Source organism: Mobula hypostoma, chromosome 15, assembly GCF_963921235.1.
Source record: "Mobula hypostoma chromosome 15, sMobHyp1.1, whole genome shotgun sequence".
In the NCBI taxonomy this organism is placed as follows: Eukaryota; Metazoa; Chordata; class Chondrichthyes; order Myliobatiformes; family Myliobatidae; genus Mobula; species Mobula hypostoma.
The window spans coordinates 45467253-45490572 of record NC_086111.1 but is presented as its reverse complement, the minus strand read 5'-3'; the positions used below and the strand labels follow the sequence as shown (position 1 = coordinate 45490572).

Genomic DNA, 23320 nt, shown 5'->3' with positions numbered 1-23320 from the left:
GGCCAAAGCAGTGTGAGAAGTAGCATTTTCTGGTATAACTACCTAAACCATATTTTGGGATACGTGTGAACAGACAGTACACATCACTTGGGATATCATGCTGGGGACAGCATGAAAGTGATTGTTAGGACCTTATCCTGCCAAACAGAGAAGAGCCTGCCATCCGGAAAGGGAGTGTAGGGACAACTAGGAGGAATGAATTTAGGAAGAGAAACTCTCTGGCAAAGGCCAACATATAAACATGCTTTAATTAATAGAGAACCATGCCTTCACCTCCAAACAAAACGCTTCTACAGTCAGGGATCAGTTTGTTTACAAACTCTATATAACGCGGGTGGTGAATTGTGACTGTTGTCAATCATGTGTTATTGGGTGCACCTATCAGCCTCTGTATGGGAGCAAAATAAAAATGTAGGGTTCAAGTTCCACATATGGTTGCGATGCATCATTTGAACCCTGAATTTAATCTTCTGTGAAAAATGGCAGAGATCTTTTGTTGCATAAGGATGAATAAGAGGAGGAGCTTAGGAGAACGATGGTGCCTAACAGCAACTCCTTTGCTTGCATCTTCCGAAACAGCTCTATTTCTATTTTTAAAATCTCTATTTTTCCCTTTCAGGGTTCTTTTGAAGACCCTGACCTGGAGTTACATGCTGACTACGATTCTTTGTGGGAATGGGAACTGCTCTCAGGGTTTCACGACTGGCTGTTATTCAGCACGCCAAAGGCGTGGCCTAAGAGCTTCACTCACCTATGGAGGCCTGAGATTTTGTGGCTCTGGAGACTGGGTTGGGGGGGGGGTGGAATTGGAGGTCGGTGTCCGGGCAGGGGGTAGGTGTGTCATGGGAGTCAGAAGATCTAAGGCTGTGTGCATGCATACCTGAGATCTTTGGGCACAGAGCTCGAAAACAACGACACAACAGACTTTTAACATCGTAAGCCAGTGAGTTGTTTGTTATGTCTCCCCTCTCACTGTGAAACGGAGACATCTCTTTCTCCCTTATTAGGGAGAGAGAGAGGGAGAGAGCCTCTGGTATGTTGAATACCGGGTGAACGAGTAGTCTTTAGGGTACTGTAAGCCTGTGTCTTTGCTGATGCTTTGCTCATGCTTGAGTGCTCGATGGTGGGTGCCAATGCTTTTTTTTTCCTGGTGGGGGGAGGGGGATCGTTGCTTGTTGCCGCTTACACATGGGAGGGAGGGGAGCTGGGGGGGAGGGTACTTTGAGGTTCTAACATTTAACTGTCATTCATTCTTTGGGGGCACGCCTCTGTTTTTCGTGGATGGTCGTGAAGAAAAAGCATTTCAGGATGTATATAGTATACAGTTCTCTGATATTAAATGTATCTTTGAAATCTTTGAAACTTATAGGCTGAACTAATAAACTCTTCTTGGGTTTCCAGCTCGGTACAGGTATCGATTATAACTGATGTTTCAATAACAAACTCTGCCATCTTCATCAGGGATCCCCAATGAAGATGGTGGAGTTTACATCAGGAAAGCACTAATGGGCTGAACTTTGATTCAAGATTGAAGATTCAAGGTCGTTTATTGTCATTCTTCAATACACAAATATAAAGGAGAACAAACTGATCGTTACTCCAGATCTCATGAAGTATAAAATAAAAACACACCTTTGGAAGGAAATTTTGGCATTTCTCTCCATACATGCTGCCATTTCCTCTTGTGATCACAAATGATATTGAAATCTTTGCAATTAGAATTTATACTTACAAAGTTGCTGCCACGATTGACACCTATTTCTCCAGCTACTCTCCAAAATTGATCTCTTTTATTGCAATAACTTTCCAGTGATTACATTTGAGACATGGCACGAAGAGCACTTCACCATTAATTTCTAAGTAAATGTTTTTAAGTAGAAGTATGCATGAAACAAGACAAAGACAGTTGCCTCTTAAACTGCTCTACTTCCAATGACTATAAAGAACTGGCCAGTCATGAACAATGACATACCCATCTAGTATTTTTAGGGAGAAAACTACAAAATTTCTACTTGATCACAGAAGTATGCAGTGTAAAACAGGTTTTTTTCCCACACAGAGAGTGGTGGGTGCACGCAACACATTGATAGAGTTGGAGGTGGAGGAAGATACAACAGGACCATTCAATAAACTCTTAGACAGGAACATGGGTTATAGAAAAATAGATGGTTATGTGGGAGAGACAGGTTAGATTGATCTTAGAGTAGGTTAAAAGTTTGGCAAAACAGCATGGGCTAAAGAGCCTGTACTGTTCTGTAATGCTCTATGTTCTAAGAAATTTCAAAATAGGTACTTATGTTACCCTTTTGCAACTTACAAATATATTACCAGAATATAATTGCTCTTACAAAACAAGATATATAATATTATTGATGTATTTTGTCACTTCTGCACATGCAGTCCATTGCAATCAAATATCACTGGACAGCAAATTTTTTGAAGGTGTTGCTTCCTCAGAAATACGTTGTAGGGCAGCAGGCTGAGGGTAGCAGACACCAACAGAATCAACAGACTCATTCGTAAGGTCAGTGATGTTGTGGGGATGGAACTGGACTCTCTCACGGTGGTGTCTGAAAAGAGGATGCTGTCTAAGTTGCATGCCATCTTGGACAATGTCTCCCATCCACTACATAATGTACTGGGTGGGAACAGGAGTACATTCAGCCAGAGACTCTTTCCACCAAGATGTAACACAGAGCGTCATAGGAAGTCATTCCTGCCTCTGGCCATCAAACTTTACAACTCCTCCCTTGGAGGGTCAGACACCCTGAGCCAATAGGCTGGTCCTGGACTTATTTCCTGGCATTATTTACATATTACTATTTAATTATTTATGGTGCAACTGTAACGAAAACCAATTTCCCCCGGGATCAATAAAGTATGACTATGACTATGACTATTATGATGGACCACTTGAAATTTAACTTTGGACTGCTTGGATCGTGCTGGAATTTGGGGAAACATGAAATTAATTTTTATTGAATATAATGTGTTTACTGCATAACGGTGCTGGCGCTTTGCAATAGTTCAACTAAGCTAAAATGTTTTGTTGACGATTTTGTTTGTACTGAGTGTTTGAAGCTTCTCACTTAAGTGTCCAATAATAATCAGCCAGCATTGATGGATTCCAGTTGCCCTGATTCGTTTTCCATGACTGCAATGCCCTCTGGTGAAACCTTTCACCATGCTTGTCACTGACAGCACCAAGATTTGCAGGGAAATAAATCTGAATGGGAATACAGAACATTAATCTTTAGTAACATGTTGCACTACACAGCTTTGAATGATTGAAGCATGTTGTCTACCAGCTGCATGTAGTTTGGTGCTCTGTAGTTGCAAGAAAATTTCCAGCAACATCCTTGAATGTCTTCAATGCCATTTTCTTCAATTGCACTAAAAGTTCTTTGAATTGCCTGTCATTGATGACCTGTTTGATTTGTGGATTGACAAAAATGCCTTCCTTAATCTTGGCATCAGTTATTTTGGGAAACATCTGTCTCAAATATCAAAATCCATCACAAAAATTTTTGTGCCTGGTGACAGCAGATTCCAGCCTTATGGTTTTGAACCCAGTAATTCTCCTTTTGCCTTTGAGAAACCCAAATCTCTGACCAGATCATGCAACTCAGTTATCAGTTGAGGCTCACTTGACATAAAGGGCTCAAAATCTGTATCAGTATCAGTGTCATTTTCCATTCCTGGCTCGTGCATCATGGCACCTTCATCTGCCTCCTGTAGGCTCCATGTCTCTGCTGGCTTTGGTAATGGAAGACTATCGTCATGCTGCACAGTTCTCATAGCTGATGGGAGACAGAAGTATTCAATGGATTTCTTGTTTTTAGCAGAAAGACCAGATACACTGGTCAGAAAGAAGCATCAGTCTATCACATGATCCTTCTGCTCTCACCATATCAATGGGACTGTGAACGGCCATGACTTCCGAGTACCTCTGAGCCATGCTCTAATATTGACAGCACATGTTCCACAACAAATGTGAGGAGCCCAGGCTTTGTCTTGATCGCCAATTTTACACCCAAAGTAGAGTTCATAGGCTTTCTTAATAAGAGGAGTCATGCTGTGTCTTTGAAATTTAAACGTATACACGCCACATATATAACAGAAAGTATCGTGGCAGTTGCAACACTGGAAAGACATTTTGCTATCACAATACTCATGAAAGTGCAATTACTTTATTATAATGAGTCCACACTATATGCTATGCACGCAGAGCATGTGCATCAATGTGATTGCAAACCAATCGGGGACATTGCCTTAAGATTCAGGGGAGAAGATTTAGGACGGAGATGAGGAGGAACTGTTTTTCCCAGAGAGTGGGGAATCTGTGGAATTCTCTGCCCAGGGAAGCAGTTGAGACATCTTCACTAAATATATTTAAGATACAGTTGGATAGATTTTTACATAGTAAGGGAATTAAAGGTTCTGGGAAAAAGGCAGGAAGATGGAGCTGAGTTTAGAGACAGATCAGCTATGATCTTATTGAATGACGGGGCAAGCTCGATGGGCTGGATGGCCAACTCCTGCTCCTATTTCTTATGTTCTTAATATAGATGTAAATGCAATGCATAGAATGGTGTATGCATGATGTTTTTAAATTCTAAAATCTGTCCTGCCATGCAGCATCTGCCCTGCCTAAGCATGCCCAGGACAAGACAGAAAACTTTTCAGCTTACATTGTGGACAACATTTCAATTGACTTGAATTATGAATTGAAATAATAAATACAGGCAATTTCAAAAAAATGGTGTGTGATTGTGAAATCTCATGATGATTTTCAGGATCAGCAGCCCATAATCCATAAGATACCACAAAGGTATTCAGGGTGCAAAATCCTTTGTTGTCCAGTGATTCATCTCTTTTCATTCAGAATTACTCAAAAGATTAAATACCAGGGTAGCTATCCCGTAAGGTTTAGTCTTGCTTAACATTTATTTATGTAGTGCTTTTCTCTTCTTCAGTGTTAAATATCCTGCTTTAATCCATATTTCCCTCCCTCAGCATTTTCAAACTGCTGATTATATCCTACTCAATCCTTCTTGAATATACACTCCGTTCTCTGAGCTCAGTTTTGTAACTTAGATCCTCAATCCATGAATTACTCTCATTGAAAATGTTCCAGGGAAAATCAACGTTCATTTGAAGTTTTTGACTAATTTTCTTAGAATCTTTTTTCTTTATTTGGCTGCTCATGATATTTCCATTCTCCCTCATCTCCCCAGGGTCTTTTTTCGCTCATATGGCAATAGGCAATCATAATTGACGTTAACAATAGGAGGAAAGGAAGTGAACATGGTCAAATGAGAACACCATATGTAGAGTGCAGGACATGGATAGCTACTTGGATTAAGTTGAAAATCTGAAAAGTGTAAGGCACCGGAGTAACTCAATAAGGTTACCTACAGTTCTGGGAAGGTAATAAAAGTGAGAATTAAAAACAAGACTAATTTTTAATAATTGAAGTTATGTGTAAGCAAACCTCTTATTTCTATTTTTTAAACAAAGGCACAAAGTACTTCAAAAGCTTCTGAAGAATTTACACAAAGCAAAACTAAAATGAAGTTAGACAGGAAGTTTAAGTTAGGAAGGTACTAATTATATACTAACCATGATAATGAATGGTAAAATGCATCACAAACGTGTCATTAGAATTGCTTTAAGTCTGTTTCTCCTTTCTACTTCTATTAGCTGTTGGAAGAGGTGGATACATTTGGAAGACTATAACCTATGTAAATTGTGTGAAATACTATATACCAAAGACAGAGAAATGCTGATCATTGTTAAATCTTTGTTTTTTTACTTAAGCATGCTTTCTAGTTCTTCTTAATAGTAGCTTAGTTCCGAATGACTGAGAACTGCTTTAAGAACAGAAGCATACAAATGTAATTTCTAGTTGCACATGGCACTTGTAAAACATTTTTTACAGACATAAATGTAACTTGCATTGAACTAATTTGAAGTTAATAACTCATCAGTTAATAACTCATTGGGGTGATTAATAAGTTCGTGGCCTAAGGTAGAGGGAGATGAGTTATTAACTTCAAACTTTCTGCATAATCACTCAAAGAGTTGACCTGCATGTGCATGTAACTCATGTCCTTCTACCCTGGGCCACAAACTTATCAATCACCCATCTGTGAATGCTTTCTGGAGGTCCAAGATCCGTATGCTCCACGACCGCTGGACTACCCCTTGTATTTCAAAAAAGTGAAATAATTTAAAAAGATTAGGAGTACTTACCTTCCCAGGTTCACACTCAGTTCCATCTGCCCATGGCATATGCTGAGTCCTACAGCCTCTTTGAACACCCTCGGTACTTGTACACCAAAGACGTCTGCACTGTGTCTACAGAGCAAAAGAAACCTCTAAAATCTGCTACTGTCGGTCTCTTTTTCCACAGTTCTATAATATCCTCACAATGCTACGAGATAATGGGCATCTTTTAAAAAGGACTAGAGCATATCACTATTAACAGAAGTTAATACATTGTTCTTCAGCAAAAGAGTTGACTCAATAGCATTTTATCAACGAGAAGGTACTAGGCTAAGAAAGTCTTTAGGTTCTTATGCCCAAATAAAATGAAAGTATGGAATCGAATCTCAATCTTAAATTTAACATTCAACCAGTCAGTTTTACGTCTAAACAATAAATTGAGAATCCAGTCATGTGAAACAAATTGAAATAAAAAATCAGTTATGAACATTTAGTTCAATGTTGAATTAAATATTGAATCTACAAATGTACTTATATAAATAACATGTTACATATCCTGTATACTTCTTAAAATTCTACAAAATTATCAAAAGATTATAATAATTTCATTAATTACATTTTACAATTGTTATTAAAAGTTCCAGCATCCCAACTACATACACCTGATCCATCAGGTTACACCTAATCCATCACTTACCATATAGGGGCACACCTGAGAACCAGATCCAAAAATCAATTCACATTGTTTGTCAACATTATAAATTTGACCAGGGAGCTGATGAGGGAGTGTATATGTTCTTGTCACAGGTTCATCAAGTAAACATTCACCATATCCTGTACTAAAAGGAAAAAATGGGTAAGAAAAATATCCTAGTATTTATATTTCTCACTACTAGGATGGTATTTTAGCATAGTGGCTAGTATAATGTTTTATAGCGCCAGCGTTAATCAGGTTCCATTCCCACTGCTGTTTGTAAACTTGTACAGGTTGGGTGAGTGGGGAGATGCATGGCAGATGCAGTTAAATGTGGATAAATGTGAGGTTACCCACTTTGGTGGCAAGAACAGGAAGGTAGATTACTATCTGAATGGTGTCAAGTTAGGAAAAGGGGAAGTACAACGAGATCTGGGTGTCCTTGTTCATCAGTCACTGAAAATAAGCATGCAAGTACAGCAGGCAGTGAAGAAAGCTAATGGCATGTTGGCCTTCATAACAAGGGGAGTTGAGTATAGGAGCAAAGAGGTCCTTCTGCAGTTGTACAGGTCCCTGGTGAGACCACACCTGGAGTATTGTGTACAGTTTTGGTCTCCAAATTTGAGGAAGGACATTCTAGCTACTGAGGGCGTGCAGCGTAGGTTCACGAGGTTAATTCCCGGGATGGCCGGACTGTCATATGTTGAAAGATTGGAGTGACTGGGGTTGTATACACTGGAATTTAGAAGGATGAGAGAGGATCTGATTGAAACATATAAGATTATTCATGGATTGGACACACTAGAGGCAGGAAACATGTTCCCAATGTTGGGGGAGTCCAGAACCAAAGGCCACAGTTTAAGAATAAGGGGTAGACAATTTAGAACGGAGTTGAGGAAAAACTTTTTCACACAGAGGGTTGTGGTTCTGTGGAATGCTCTGCCTCAGACGGCAGTGGAGGCCAATTCTCTGGATTCTTTCAAGAAAGGGTTAGATAGAGTTCTTAAAGATAGCGAAGTGAAGGGATATGGGGAGAAGGCAGGAAAAGGGTACTGATTATGGATGATCAGCCGTGGTCATAGTGAATGGTGGTGCTGGCTCGAAGGGCTGAATGGCCTACTCCTGCACCTATTGTCTATTATAAAGAGTTTGCATGCTCCCCATGACCATGTATGCTTCCTCCAGACGCTCTGATTTCCTCCCACATTCTAAAGATGCATGGGTTCCTAAGTTATGGATATGCTATGTTGGTGCTGGTAGCATGACAACAAATGTGGGCTGCCCTCAGCACATTTTCAGACTGTGCAATGCAATGATACAAATGACACATGTTTCAATGTACATGTTACAAGTTAAGCTAATCTTTAATTTTTACTAAATATTTTTACATAAAAAACTCATTTGATGAAAATCACAAACCCTTTAAATGGAAGCAATTTTGGGAAACCAGATCAACTTTCAGAATATTTGCAGTTGAAATTAACAGAGCTACTCAAACTCCAAAACCACACAAAGACCATGCACAGATCAAATGAACATGTAATGAAATTCAAACATACTCTAAAAAATTAGTTACGTATCTTCTGCTACATTTCGACCACATCCAGGGATTGGTGTAATAGTTCAGTGTAGGTGCCATCACATGCTGTTGATTTTTGCCACCATCTTCTTTGCACTTATTACTGTCATCATGAGGCATATTAAACCTAGTTGAAAATAAAAATGTTCCATTCAAGATTACTTTGACAATCGTCATTTGGACAAGTTTTTTAAATTCGCATCGCATAATTGCCCAAAAATGGATCTTGTAGTACTCTTTAAGTACGGAGCATACATTAAAACCAAATTAACCATGGTTCAGTTGCCCAATAATTATTCCAAGGTGAAGTTAAATGAATTTAGGAAATTGGCCCCAAGTTTAGAAAATTAGTATGAGTGCAATTCACTTTAATGCACCAGTAACTTTTCTGGGAACAGGTGCATATCAAATGACTATATAGTTAGTTAATTGGAACTTTTGTTGAACACTCACAATGCAACTTTAGAATACTCACATAGCTTTGTTGCTTATTCTATACTTACTTCCAACATGGGAAAGGTTAATTCAGGCTAATAAATCTGTGCTAACTTTGGGATGTGGACAAAATCCAGTGGACCTGGAGGGAATCCATACAGTCACAAGGAGGAAGCACCAGAAGTAAGTCAGAGGAGCTTTGAAGCAACAGCTATACTGGTTGTGCTCTATTATTGTGTATTTGCTATATTTATATCCACTTAAAGAGAGACATTGCTAACATTAGAAGACTTGAATGAACAGCCTCCAGACTCTCTGCAGACTGCTCAAATAACTTTTAAAATCTGCAATAATTTTAAGCAAACAAATCAAATTTAATTATCATTCAATGATACAGTGTTTCTCTGAGGCCAAGGTGCAGAACATTCAAGTTAGCAAGCAAACTTCAAAACTGTGAGTAACATTCAAAACAGCGAGTAACATATTTCAAAATAGCAAACAAAGAAGCATATTCATTCCAAAAAAAAAAGACCCTGAGCGATGATGTGCGGTAATCGATGGTAGTCTCCTGGCAGTGTGGACACATACTATCCAGCCTGTCATTCTACCACTTGAACATGGGAGCACAGTACCGATGGGAGAGGCCAGGCCCCAGCCGAGCTCAACCACGCTGTAGCGCTTCCACTTCTCTCACCTGGTCTGCAGCAACAGGCAAGCCTGAGGCTTGAGGCCTAGTCCTTGCTACAACTGAGGCTGCACAGCTCCCATATCATCTGTCCCTCCACCAGACAAGGATAACAGACCTGCGACAACTTACATTATCACCGTCCAACAGAGTCTACCGATTGCAAGTGAAATGTCCGAGACAATCTCCCATGATTATACTGCACCAAATTTGATGCTTCTGAGTAGCAGGCAGCAACATGGTCTGCAGCTAGATCAGCTCCTCCATATCCAAACTAGCTCCTCCAACACACCAGCCGGCACCTCTGATATCGCAACCATCTCCTTTCCCAATATCCCGATCGCCTCCTTCGATACCTTGGCCGGCTCCCCAGTACTCGAAGTTCTTGAAGTAGAATTGAAATTTTCCCCTACCACTGGCACACAGGCTAAAATTGGTGTGCAAATGAAATGTGGTCTTTTCTGATTAGGGCATATGCAGTTTTACCATGATACTAGGAGTCATAGAGTCCTACAGCTTGGGAACAGGACTTCAGCTAAGCCAATCTCTTTTGCCCATGTTTGCCCTATATCCTTCAAGTTACCAAAGTGTTAATTCTTTGGTCAATTTCACAAATACTTGCAGGGAAACTGGATCAATCTAGTTTGTCATCCCAAATAAATGGTAAGATCCAACTTGAGACTTGTTTATTCTGTAAGATTATAAATTCTTGATTCTAGCACACACATAATGCTGCAGGAATTCAGCAGGTCAGGCAGCATCTATGGAGGGAAATGAGCAGTCAGAGTTTCAGGCCAAGGCCTTTCTTTAATCCTGATGAAAGTCTCAGCTTGAAATGTCACCTCTGCATTTCAATAGGCAATAGACAATAGGTGCAGGAGTAGGCCATTCGGCCCTTCGAGCCAGCACCTCCATAGAGACTGCTGACCTGTTGAGTTCCTGCAGCATTTTGTACGCGTTGACCTTTGTAGATTTCCAGCGTCTGCAGTCTCTCTTGTGAGCTCACTGTTGCCAACAGTTTTGCTATGGAATGGTGCCATAGTCTTTGTTGTAGGGAATCATGAATCAGATGTGAATATCTATAAAAAGTAGCAAGACATTCGGTAAAAGCCTACAATTTTCACCTTGAAATTGGTTCCTCTTGTAAATGATATTTTACTGGCTGGATCAAAGTTGTGATTTTTTTTTTGAGCATCTGCCCTGAGCTTTTCTGGGTACAATGACATCAGCCAAGGAAATACGAAATGCAGAAAAAAATGTCAACTGGTGTGCCACGGCCTTGTACCAAGGGAAATAGTTTGCTAAAGGCACAGTCTGCTACCCGTGCTTACAGCTCACAATTCAGCAAGAACAAACCCTGCAGCAAAGCAGCACGTGGACATGGATTAACATGCCCACGGCCAAAGTCATTTGTCCACATTCTAGTTTTGTCCAGGAGTATCAATGACAATAACTATGGCAGCAGCACCCCTGTGTTATGCACCTTGATGGTGTGCATAGAATCATTGGCCCACTGGGACTGTAACTGACAGTGCGTCTGGGCTACTCATGGCTGAATCCACTGGACCAAACCATAGCCAAAGGAAGGGATTGGGGGTCCACAACTCAGTCCAAATCCTACATTTTGGCTGACTCACTTCTCTGTAGTAAACTTGATGATGACACAACAGCTGCAATATCATTGGTCAGTTCAGTCAGGAACCATACAGGGAGGTTTTACATGATTTAAGGTGAAAACCATTATAATGATGTTCTTAATCTACTTTTTCTCTGAGTTGTTATGCAGATTACCCAGTTGGGTTCTGCTGCTCACCCAGCTTCCGGCTGGGACACCAAAAATTGCAAAATCTAATTTTTAGATAGTTTGTTTCAATAATAAAAAGTGTTCAATCCTACTTTAGTAGGATTGCAATCACTTATAGAAAAAAAAATTATCCCTAAAGTGACCATTTACCTTTACACATCAATCCGAGTTAATGCACTTTAGACCTAATACACAGTTTCCTCCCCTTTTGGTTTGTTTTCACTGCCACACCCAAAGTGCATTAAAAGTAACAGGTCAACTGTTGGATGGATGCAAGTTGCAATGCTCAGTTAAAATTCAATCAGCAAACTTCTATCATAGGGAAGTTGGAAAAAGTAGCTATTGCATTTTCCTCGCCTTCCAGGAATCACAAAATGTGAACTGCTTAATAATCAATATCATGATCAGAAGTTGTTCATTGTGAATGGGATGCACGTATTTTGATTCAAATAGCTTTCAAAGAAGAAAAACATGACACAAACAACATAAAATAGGGGTTTTGTTTCAGGAGAACATCAGAGTGCTTAATAGTAGGCCAGAGTGATTTTTTAAAAATGGGCTCACTAACACAGTCTGAACATTGTTGACAATATTTAGTCAAATACAAAGAGTCTGGCCATTCCAGGACGTTGGATGATAATGGTTGAGAGTGACTTGGAGGGCAGGGTTTTGAAAGTCTTGTGACTTCTCTGCGGATTCAAGCAGTCCCTTTAAGTCAAGGATGTTTTGCTCTCACTCGTATGCTGAGGACTGGAAAATGGCTGTTCATTTATTCCTTTAATGTGGAGTGGCCATTGCCTTCCAACTCCCATGTGGTACTAACGGGGCTAGTTCTTTGTCCGATGGCTAGGAGGTTCATGGCAATTAGAGAACAAGCTCTATTATACAGACATTACACACACACATCCACACCTGCCATCCCAGCTTAATCCAGCAACAATATTTGAGTTATATGATGCTTCTGGGACCAAAAGAAGAATTTGGGCTTCTCCTGCCTGACTGGGAAAGTTTTGCTTCGTGATTCTAAACATCACAGACATGAACTTTATTAATCAAGCATAAACGGGACTTGACTCAGGCAGCTGGTCCTTTCTCAAATTGGACCAAGCAGCCAAAATAAATTTAATAAAAAAAAGTTTGTCATTGGGGAAAAATGGGGTAAGAATCAGCCCCAACATATGCAAAACCAACAATATCACCGAAACCTGAAAATGTGGTATCAGATTACACACAAAATATAGTTTGAAATGTACTTGAATTACATCGGAAATTATGTGTATGTGATATTTCGTTTAGAGATTTTTCTCATTGTGTCCACTACATTGCTTCCTGATGGTTATATGATATTTTCAGTGCTTCTGCCAATTGAAAAAGCCAGACTAAATTTCCAACTTTCACTAATGATGGACACAAAGTTTCTGCCAGGTTCAGAATCACAGCAGTAAAAGGTGGTACTTTTGACAAATGAGTGCAAATTAAAGACAGACGAAGGCATTTCATGTTTTCCTTTGATTTTCTTGCTAAGGGCTGTAATAAACAAAAGAGTTAGAATACAAGTGCAAAAATTAGCTTCAGTCTTCAAAGCACAGAAGCTGCTCTTCAAAACATAAACATAATTAACAGAAGGCCATCTCCATGACTTGAGGTCCAATGATGAATAGAATTTGCAAGAGTAAAATTATTATAAGGGGAAAAATATTTTGTGATATAAAGGAAAGAAATGCACATATTAAAAGAAACAGAAAAGTTGACAAAAGGCTTGGAACAAAAAATAATTAAAGGGCCGATACAAAGTTATCAGCAGAGAAAATGAAACATAATGGGAGACACGTAGTGGAAGGAAAACAGCAGGTTGACAGTGAGGATGCAGAACATTTCATGCATAAATTTAAGTATGGAGCTAGCACACTTATCATCTGATTCTCTTCAGAGACCTTGCACAGATATCTATACTGTAAGCACGAGGGAAGGAAAAAGGGTATTGCAGAGGAGCTCCGATGCTGATGACATCATTCTAAGGTCCGAAAGTTGCAAATTTTCCAGTAGAAAACTGAGGTTTTCTTCCATAACCTTATATTGAGATTCCCTGCAATGAGACTAAATGGCATAGGCAGACAACCAGAGTGGGTATGAGAATTGAAATAGCAAATGAAAGGCTGTTTGAAGTAGCAATTTTGAACAGTTTTTACTCGATCTGTCTTTGCTTTCTTCAATCGGCCCAATGAGTTCACATCACTATTTATGTCGCTCTCAGGTTTCTTCCTAATATTCCTCCGTAATATCACTGGAATTGTCTATTCCCCTCTTCCACAGATACCAGTTTTGCCCCAACTATCCACAGTGACACTGGAATCCACTACTCTTTGCACAAATAATTTCCTTTCAAATCTTGGAATACTTGGTGAGCACCTTATAACAATGATATCTGATTATGTTCTTCACCACAAATGGAAACAATCTGTCTGCATCTACTCGTTCAAAACTGAGGCAGCACAGGAACTCGACCCTGAAATGCTAAAGTGAACACTGGAACTGGGGTACACGTGAGTGAAAGGGAGTGCAGGATCTGGGGCTTCGGAGTCATAGAAACGATGAGAGTCGGCACCCAGTGAGCCCGATGTTGAGATTGAGTGTTATAGGAATTTTACTGTATTGCTTCATTTATCTGCTAGTTGTCTGGCACTACACATTTTTCTAAGGAATTACTGAATATGTATAACAATACCCTTACTAGCATTTCTTTTGATTTATCTACAATACATAGATACAATCCACCTGGAACAGAGGTTTTATCCTCACTGTGATTAATTCAATGCTTCAATGATTCCATTTCATTTCAGAGAATGTATACAATATACAATCTGAAATTCTTACTTTCCACAGACATCCTCAAAACAGAAGAAAAATCCCAAAGAATGAATGACAGAAAAAACATAAGTACCTCAAAGTCCCCTGCCCCCTCCCATGCACAAGCAGCAGCAAGCAACATCAACCTTCCCCCCCTCCCTGTCCCCCTCTTATTCAAGCATAAAGCATCAGCATTTCCACCACCCACCATACCAGCAACAGCAAAGCTCCAAAAGAGAGACATGGTCGACAGTACATCAAAAACTAACTGTTCACTCCAACATTTTCGACATCCCACACTCGCTCTCTCTCATTAGCAGGGGAGAGACAGATATTGCTCTTTCCACAGTGAGAGGGCTGTCTTAATGTATTTGCTGTTTTGATTTTAGATGCATTTAATTCATTCTTCATTTCATCAGCCAATATCATGATCACCTACTCTAAATCTCTGGTAAATACTTAAGCAAAATACTGATTTAATGAGCCCACTATCTTCCCAATGTCTCTGATATTCTATTATATATCCCTTAATGGCCTTACTGCCATCAAACCATTCTTTACTTTTAATGAAGATTATAGAATGTTTTGTAGGTTCTTGAGAATTTAATTCCATTATTCACCTCTGATTTCTTTGTTAATTGTTTTAACTTCTTCTGTAATATTTACTTAGGGAAGAATTTACTTGCATTGGAGACATTTTAGAGATGGTTCACTCGGCAATCCCAAAGACGATGTGTTACCATACATGATAATGTGTCTGTACCCTATGGAGTTTATAAATATAAGAAATGATCTTTATTGAAATATATAAAAGTCTGAGATTATTTGACAGGAAAGAAGCTGAGAAAGAGAGGACACATGTCAAAGTAAGGGCTGTACATTGAGACCTGGATGAAGAATACTTTCCTCAATTCTCTCCGTAGAGAGCTGTGTAGGTTGGGTAACTGATATATTCAAAGGTGAGCAGCCAGCATTTTATTGAAAGTCTGAGCAGACTGTAAGGTATACACTTCCTCCTATTATCAAGCTCCTGGACTCAGCTGTAAGTTAAATGAATTTAAAACACAGTGTAAATTTGTATTTAAATGTGGTGAGCCATTCCAGAACGAAACACTCAACTTATAAATTTTTAAAAATCAATGAGGCAAAGGACCTCTTTCTATGATGTATTTTTCTCTGACTTTAATTCCAAACAAAACTGCAAATTTACATTGTTTCTCCTTTTTCTCACTTTTCCAAAAGGAGATAAACGTGCATCAAACCCCCTCTCATTTTTCTTTCCCTGGTTTGTCCAGCCACCCCTCCCCCGTTCCTTGGCTGAGATGGTAATATGATCTTGCCAAAGGATGCACACGACGTCAATGCTGCTGCTTGAATGATTGATCCACTAAGCAGTGGGCTCCCCATGTGTGTGAAAAGGACCTACTGTCACAGATGGTACAGCCAAGACTGCCAAAAACAAATCTTCTGTATGTATGAGTGCCATGAGAAAATTTCATTTAACCTAATGTTTCTTTGTTATTTTGCTGGGATAGGGGAGGGTGACTGAGCAGAATGGAAGAGAGAAATATAATTTGATGAAACAGTGTGGTCAGCGTGGCGAGTAACAAATTGGTTTGCAGAACAATTTAAAAGCCAGCAGGTAGAGCAGAACACAGGACAAAATAGGATGATGAAGAGTAAGTCAATGTGTGTGAAGGCATCTTTATATGACAGTGTATTAATGGAAGTGGATGCCTGTAGAGAGATTTAAAACCTGGCAGGAATAGCAAATAAGACCAGTGACCCTGACACTAAAAGGATTAGGGTATATACCCAAAGACTTAATTTTCAGGGACAGTAAGCTGGGGGCCCTCCTTTCAAATGGTGGAAAGGTTATGAAAGACTTTCAAAATTCAATATTCATCTTAGTATGCCACATCTTGCAAAATATGTTTATGTATTTAATAGACCATCAGACTGATTAAAATTCAGGTAGATTGAATGAGATTTATAGCATATTTTAAAATTGCAAGGGCTAATGCAAAATGATAAAAAAAATGAAATTGAAGTTGAGACAAAGAATTTGGCAATTGATTGAAAGAGATTCTTTGTATTTGCATACTGTCACAGACCTGGGAAACTGATACACATACCGCGAAGGTCTGGGAGTTGGAATAAATATAAAGCTTTAGCTTTTCGGAGTCATTTATGGCATTTGGATTCAGACTGGGAATTGTGTTATTTCTGGTTGATTTATTCGATTAGATAATGAAAAGAGCAGATGTATTGAGGTGTAATACTCTTGCGGAATTCAGGAACTGTTCTTTTATTTGAAAATGGGGAAGGGAAGTATGCTGGTGCCAAAAGTAAACTGTGTTACACAGTCATCCGTGAAGACTTTTGCTCAGATGTAGCAATCCCTGAGGTATATTCTGTATCTTCTGAATGAAGGACATAGCACAGCTCTCCCTAAGCTGCTCTCCTCCGAATGCAACTACAGCTGCATCCCAGCTGTCTCACACTTTGGAATTTTGTGAACAGTAAAATTTTAACATACAGCACACTATTTGGAGTACAATGTAAAACCGCCCATTTCATTTTCTTCTGTGGCGCTTGAGAACCAGTATTTTGCTTTCTATTGGTTCTCCAAAGCTACTCAGACCATTTCAATGCTAAATGCCATCATTACTTAATGGAATGTGTTACTCAGAATATATCCCTGTCTTTATTCAGAGGGCAAAATTTTTGAAAGATAATTGTAGAAAAGATCAAGAACTATGCAGCTTCCAGCTAAACTTAAACTCATAGAGGATTTTTTGAACATTGAAGTCTTTTTGTTACATCAATTCTTTAAATTTTTTCCTAGAAGATCCATTTGATAAAATAACTGTGTATTTTTTCTGCAATAACTTGCAATGAATCAGGGATGCCACTGATGATGAAATCACTAACCCTCCTGCAAAGTACAGGTCACCTGAGAAACACATTCAGCTCACCAACCTGGTTGTTATTACAAAGCTCCCCCTGCTGTCTGAAATAACTGGAGTCATTTGAGTGTGATGATCACCTTCATAACCACTAATAGCCTTCATAACCACGTAAACGTATTTGCAAAGCCTTATGAGTAGGAAGCAAAGGTAACCTATTGCCTTTCTGAGTAAATGTACTTCTATCAGTTGCCCAAAACATTCTTTCTGGTGTTTTAGTAGATTTCATTCCTTTAATATACACGAGACTTTTGTTCTCTCCAGTGCTGTTTCTCCTTCAGTAGAATAAAGCAAGTTAACATATTTTACTAGGGTATTCTGGCTCCAGGTCTATCCTGACTGTGGTAAGGAGGTGGTGATGTAATGAATGGAGGTGCTGATAAATCTTCTTGTGGTGTCACTCAAGTCGACACCATAATGTTCATATCAATACTGAAGGAAATACTAAAATTATTGTTCCCAGTTGCAGAAATAGCTAATGTATCCATGTTTTCCAAAATCTCTTTCTTAGTATTTTATCATTATCCTGGTGCTTAGGACCACATGAAGGCAAGCATCTCAGCAAGGGATATATTATAGCACATACATTTTAAAGGGGGCCAGTGGCTTCATTATGATTTATGCAAATGAATTGTTGGGGGGGCTTAAAAAGCATGAGACAGTCAGATGTTTAGACTGGAATGGACAAGGCACGAAAACTGAGTTCCTTAAATGATGCTGTATACTGTATGTGAAAATCCTGGTCTGGCCTAAAATTCCTTTACAATTAAAACAGACTTATATGCTGTGAAATTGAGTCTATCTTTGTATGACCATTTTCTTTATGTATATCTATCCTAAGATTAACATATATTAATAAGGCTAATGAATAATTGTGTACCACACATAAAAGTTGCTGGTGAACGCAGCAGGCCAGGCAGCATCTATAGGAAGGTTGAAAAGTTCACCAGCAACTTTTATGTGTGGTACTTGAAATTCCAGCATCTGCAGATTTCCTCGTGTTTGTGTGAATAATTGTGTTTAAGGTTGGGAAGTCCAGAAGAATGGATTGCTTAAAGGTCTTGCAGTTTGTACACCAAGTGCCTCACAAAGTTCTTCCACCATTTCATACAAATAATATGACTGACAGGTTGAAGGATGTGTTAGAGATATCTTCAACAAAAGGCTGCATCACAGCAGTGGGTGTGGTTAGGGGCAGTTCAGCACAACTTTTCTGATACCTTTTCTTAAGAAAGAACCAGAGATCAGAGGTTAAGGGCGAAAAGTGAAATATTTAAGGGGAACCTGTAGGAGAGACCTCTTCACACAGAGAGTTGTACAAGTGAGGAACGAGCTGCCAGCAGAAATGGTGGTTGTGGGTTTGACTTCAACAGCTAAAGGAAACTTGGATAAGAACATTGATGAGAGGCGTGTAGAAAGCTATGGTCTAGGTGTGGAATAGGGAGAAAAACAGTTCAGCATGGACTAGAGAGGCCAGAAATCCTGTTTCTGTGCAGTAGTGCACGAGGACTCTAACAGCTGTAGATCAGTGAGAGGGGAACATTTTTAAGAAAAAAATCTTTTCATTAAGTGTGATTGGAGAGAGAACTGAAGAAAGATAGAATCATATTGTCCTTATTATTTTCCTTGGTCTGAAATCATTCCCAGACTTCTAGGATAAAACTTAAAATTTATAAATCAACACACACACAATGCTGGAGGAACTCAGCAGGTCAGGCAGCATCTATGGAAATGAATAAGCAGTTGATGTTTCAGGCCGAGACCCTTCTTTGAGACTGAAACGAAAGGGGGAAGATGCCAGTATAAAAAGGTGGGGGGAACGGAAGGGAGATAGCTCGAAGGTGATAGGTGAAGCCAAGAGGGTGAGAAGAAGAAATCTGATAGGAGAGGTGAATGGACCATAGGTGAAAGGGAAAGAGGAGGGGACTCAGGGGAGGTGAAAGGCAGGTGAAAAGAGGTAAAAAGGCAGAGTGGAAAATAGAAGGACGCGGAATGGGGAGGGAAAAAATGATTAGGAGAAATCAATATAATGTTATTTTGATTCTTGAATTCTTTCACATTTTTGCACCTTTCCTTATCTGCAATCTCCAGCAAAGCCAAATCTTCATCACTATCACCCCCTCAATTACTGAATGTATTCCTGTGAGTCCTGACATTCCCATCACCTCAAGTAATCCTTGGACCTTCAGCTGCCTGGCTCCCCATTCTGAAATTCTCTTCTTTATTTCCACCAGCTTCTCACCACCCTCAATTTTTATCTTCTGCAAATTTTTACCAAGCACAATTCTTATGCCATCAATTTTATTTTTAGATTATGCTGTGCTATTGGGTGTACCTCTCTACTTAAGTTGCTGTTGTAGTTATTACTAAAAAAGGAAAATACACCTGTTAGGAACATTGTCCAATTTAATTCAAATATCAAAGCACGATGATTTTCTGTGAAAAATCATATAAAACATGAACATTGAAATAACTTGTCAATGACTTACACATGGCCAAGTTCATGGGCTATTGTGAAAGCAGTACTCAATCCATTATCTTCACTGATGGAGCAACTTCTATAAGGATCACATACGGTTCCAAGCTCTGCCAAACCTATAATAAATCCAAAAGGAAAGATTATTTTCCAGTCTTTTCAGAAAGAGATACATTTTTCAAAACACTTCAAATAAATGTTAGATTGACATTGTGCATAGTGATTTTCAATTAATTTTCCACAGAAAAATAATTGAATAAATTGGGTTTGAAAATAATATAATAATAAACAGGCAATTTTGCTTCAATTTAAAATCAATCAAAAGCAATTTCAGTTAGTTATTACATCCTATCAGCCAGTCCTGTACATTATTTCATTCTGGGTTAGTGCTCCTCAGAAGTAAATAAACATTTTGTCCTTGTATTCATTAACAGAGTTCAAAGTAAATTCTAATGTCAAAGTACATATATGTCACCATATACAATCTTGAGATTCATTTTCTTGTGGGCATACACAATAAATATATAAAATGATAACAATAACAAAATTAGTGAAAGACCATGCAACTAGGGTGCTCAACCAGAGTGCAAGGCAACAAACTGTGCAAATACAAAAAGAAATAATAATAAATAAACAAATAACCAATAAATATTGAGAACATGAGCTGAAGAGTCCTTGAATGTGAGTCCATCAGTTGCAGGAACATCTCAGTGATAAAGCAAGTGAAGTTGAGTGAAGTTATCCCTTTTGGTTTAAGAGCCTGACGGTTGAGGAGTAGTAACTGTTCCTAATCCTGGTGGTTTGAATCTTGGGGCATCTGTGCCTTTTTCCTCATGGCAGCAGCGAGAAGAGAGTAAAGTGCTGGGTGGTGGGGGCCGTTGATGACGTATGCTGCTTTCCTGCAACAGCATTTCCTCTAGATGTGCACAATGGTGGGGAGGGCTTTACCCGTGATGGACTGGACCTCATTCACTACATTTTGTAGGAATTTTCCATTCACGGTAGTGGTTATTCCATACCAGGCTGTGATGCAGCCAGTCAATATACTCTCCACCACATATTTATAGAAGTTTGTCAAAGTTTTAGATGTCATGCGGAATCTCCGTAACTTCTCGGAAGTAGAGTCGCTGGCATGCATTTTTCTTAATTACATTTATGTGTTAGGCCCAGGATAGTAACACCAAGGAATTTAAAGTTGCTAACTCTATCTACCTCTGATCCTCCGATGAGTGCTGGCTCCTGGGCCCTTGGTTTTCTTCTCCTGAAGTCTATTATCAGCACCTCGGGCTTACTGACAATGAGTAAGGGGTTGCTATTGTGACACCACTCATGCTCCCTCCTATAGGCTGATTTGCAACCACCTGTGATTCGGCCTACGACAGTGGTGTCATCAGCAAACCTGAGCATGGCATTGGAGCTGTGCTTACCCACACAGTCATAAGTGCAAAGTGAGCAGAGCAGGTCACTGAGCACACAGACTGGTGGTGCACCTGTGCTACTGGAGATCATAGAGGAGATGTTGCCAATCCGAACTGACAGGGGTGTACAGTTGAGGAAATTGAGGATCCAATTGTACAAGAAGGTGTGGAGAGAAAGTCTTGAAGATTATTGATTAGTATTAAATCCTGAGCTGTAGTCAATAAAGAGCATCCTGCTATAGGCATCTTTGCTGTTCAGATGTTCCAGGGTTCAGTGAAGGGCCAATGAGATGGCATCTGGGAGGACCTGTTGCTCCAGTAGGCAAATTGGAGCGGATCTAAGTTGCTCTCAGACAGGAGTTGATATGTTTCATCACCAACTTCTCAAAACACTTCATCACTGTGGGTGTAAGTGTTACTGGGAAATAGTCAGAGGCAGGTTGCCACGCTCTTCTTGGCACAGGTATAACTGAAGCCTGTTTGAAGCAGGTATGTACCGCACAATGCCAAAGCGAGCAGTTAAAGATCTCAGTGAACGCACCAGTCAGTTGATCATTATAGATCTCTGGTACTTGACCAGCTAATCCATCCGGGCTGAATGCTTTTCATGGATTCACCATCCCGTAGGCTGTTTGCACATCGGCTTCAGAGATTGAAATCATGGGATTATAGGGGATGTGGGAGTTTGTGATGCTTCCTCTGTGTTCTGATGGTCACAGCAAGCATAGAAAGCATTGAGCTCATCTAGAAGCAAAGCCCCGCTATCTCCTCTTTCACCAGATTAAACTTTATAAGAGGTGATAGTATTCAAGCCCTGCCACATCTTTTGAGCATCCTTCATTGATCCAGCATTTGTCCATGATTACCACTTCGCCTATGAGATAGCTTTCCAGAGATCATACCTGGACCACTTGTAACTCTCTTGGTCACCAAACTTGAGTGCCTTTGATCTGGCTCTCAGTAGATTTCAGATCTCATGGTTCATACATAGGTTTTGATTGGTGAGGACTCTGAATGGTTTATCATCTACAGCTATTTTAACAAAGTCCATTACAGTGATGGTGTATTCATTCAGATCCCCATATAATTTCTTAAACTAGGCCCAATACACTGACTCAAAGTAACCCCATAGCCACTTAGCCACTCCTCTGCCTCCCGTGACCACCTCTATGTTGTTCTAATCTCTGGAGCTTTGCTCTTTAGCCTCTGCCTGTATGCAAGGAGGAGAAGTTAAGCCAAGTGATCTAGTTTACTGAAATGCAGTCTTGGCATGGCATGGAACAGTAGTGAATCTTAATAAATTAAATGCAATGATGAACGTGCATCTTGATTAATTTTACTCTCTGTAATCTAAATAAACCTCTTCTCTTTCACCTGCCAAAATACTCTAAACTTGACACAAAGATAGAGGCACGGAACTCATGTAATGAACTATTTACTAGATCAGATCAGGATAACGAAAGGAAGCAAATATTGTTTATACCAAGAGCATAATAAAGCCTAGACTTACCCAATGTGTCACATTTATCGCGAGCTCTGCAAATGTCTTGCCTAAAGGAAAACACACATTTGATTCAAAGCTCAAAAGTTGAAGAGAATTTTCTTCTATTTATGCATGATACCTTATAAATTTCATGTAAAGTTATAATGATTTTGAGTGAAGTGGAAAAGAAGTGGAAAATGATTTGTTTACCAAAGGTAATTTGAATGGACCTGAAGAAAAGTTAAACAGACTACTTTCTTTCTAGTCCCATGTTAACTCTTTCCACGAAGAGTTACTCGTTGTTCAGCAATCATTTCTCATTACAACCATCAGAAGCCTGAAGACACACGCTTCATGTTTTAGGAACAGTTTCCCCTCTGCTATCAGATTTCTGATTGCCCGTGGACACTACTCACTAGTTTTGCTCTAATTTTGCACTACTTATTTGTTTAATTGATTTGTTTATTTATTTTTCTTGTTGTTATTTATCGTATATTTTATTTTTGTACTGTACTGCTGTTGCAAAAGAACAAATTTCACAAAATATGTCAGCAATGATAAATCTGTTTCTGATTCTGACTTGTTCTAAAAACTTTAAAACTGCAAACCTACAATTGTACACATATGGGAAGTTACATCAGCTGTTTGGAGATAACAATAGTACTGACTCTGAAATGAGAAATTGTTTTGGATTTTGTTTAA

At 39.3% G+C, this 23320-nt stretch overlaps 1 protein-coding gene across 4 annotated transcripts in view; it reads right to left on the bottom strand.

Annotated features, from left to right (window-relative positions):
• The window catches only part of adamts9 (ADAM metallopeptidase with thrombospondin type 1 motif, 9), a 266041-nt gene that overhangs the window by 198182 nt on the left and 44539 nt on the right, over window positions 1-23320 (bottom strand). For all 4 annotated transcript variants that reach the window (XM_063067960.1, XM_063067961.1, XM_063067963.1 and 1 more), the window contains 5 exons: window positions 22646-22686; window positions 19731-19836; window positions 8482-8628; window positions 6926-7067; window positions 6256-6360 (listed from right to left, as the gene is read on the bottom strand). In XM_063067960.1, coding sequence (XP_062924030.1) covers window positions 6256-6360; window positions 6926-7067; window positions 8482-8628; window positions 19731-19836; window positions 22646-22686 — 541 coding nt within the window. The remainder of the gene's footprint in view (window positions 1-6255; window positions 6361-6925; window positions 7068-8481; window positions 8629-19730; window positions 19837-22645; window positions 22687-23320) is intronic.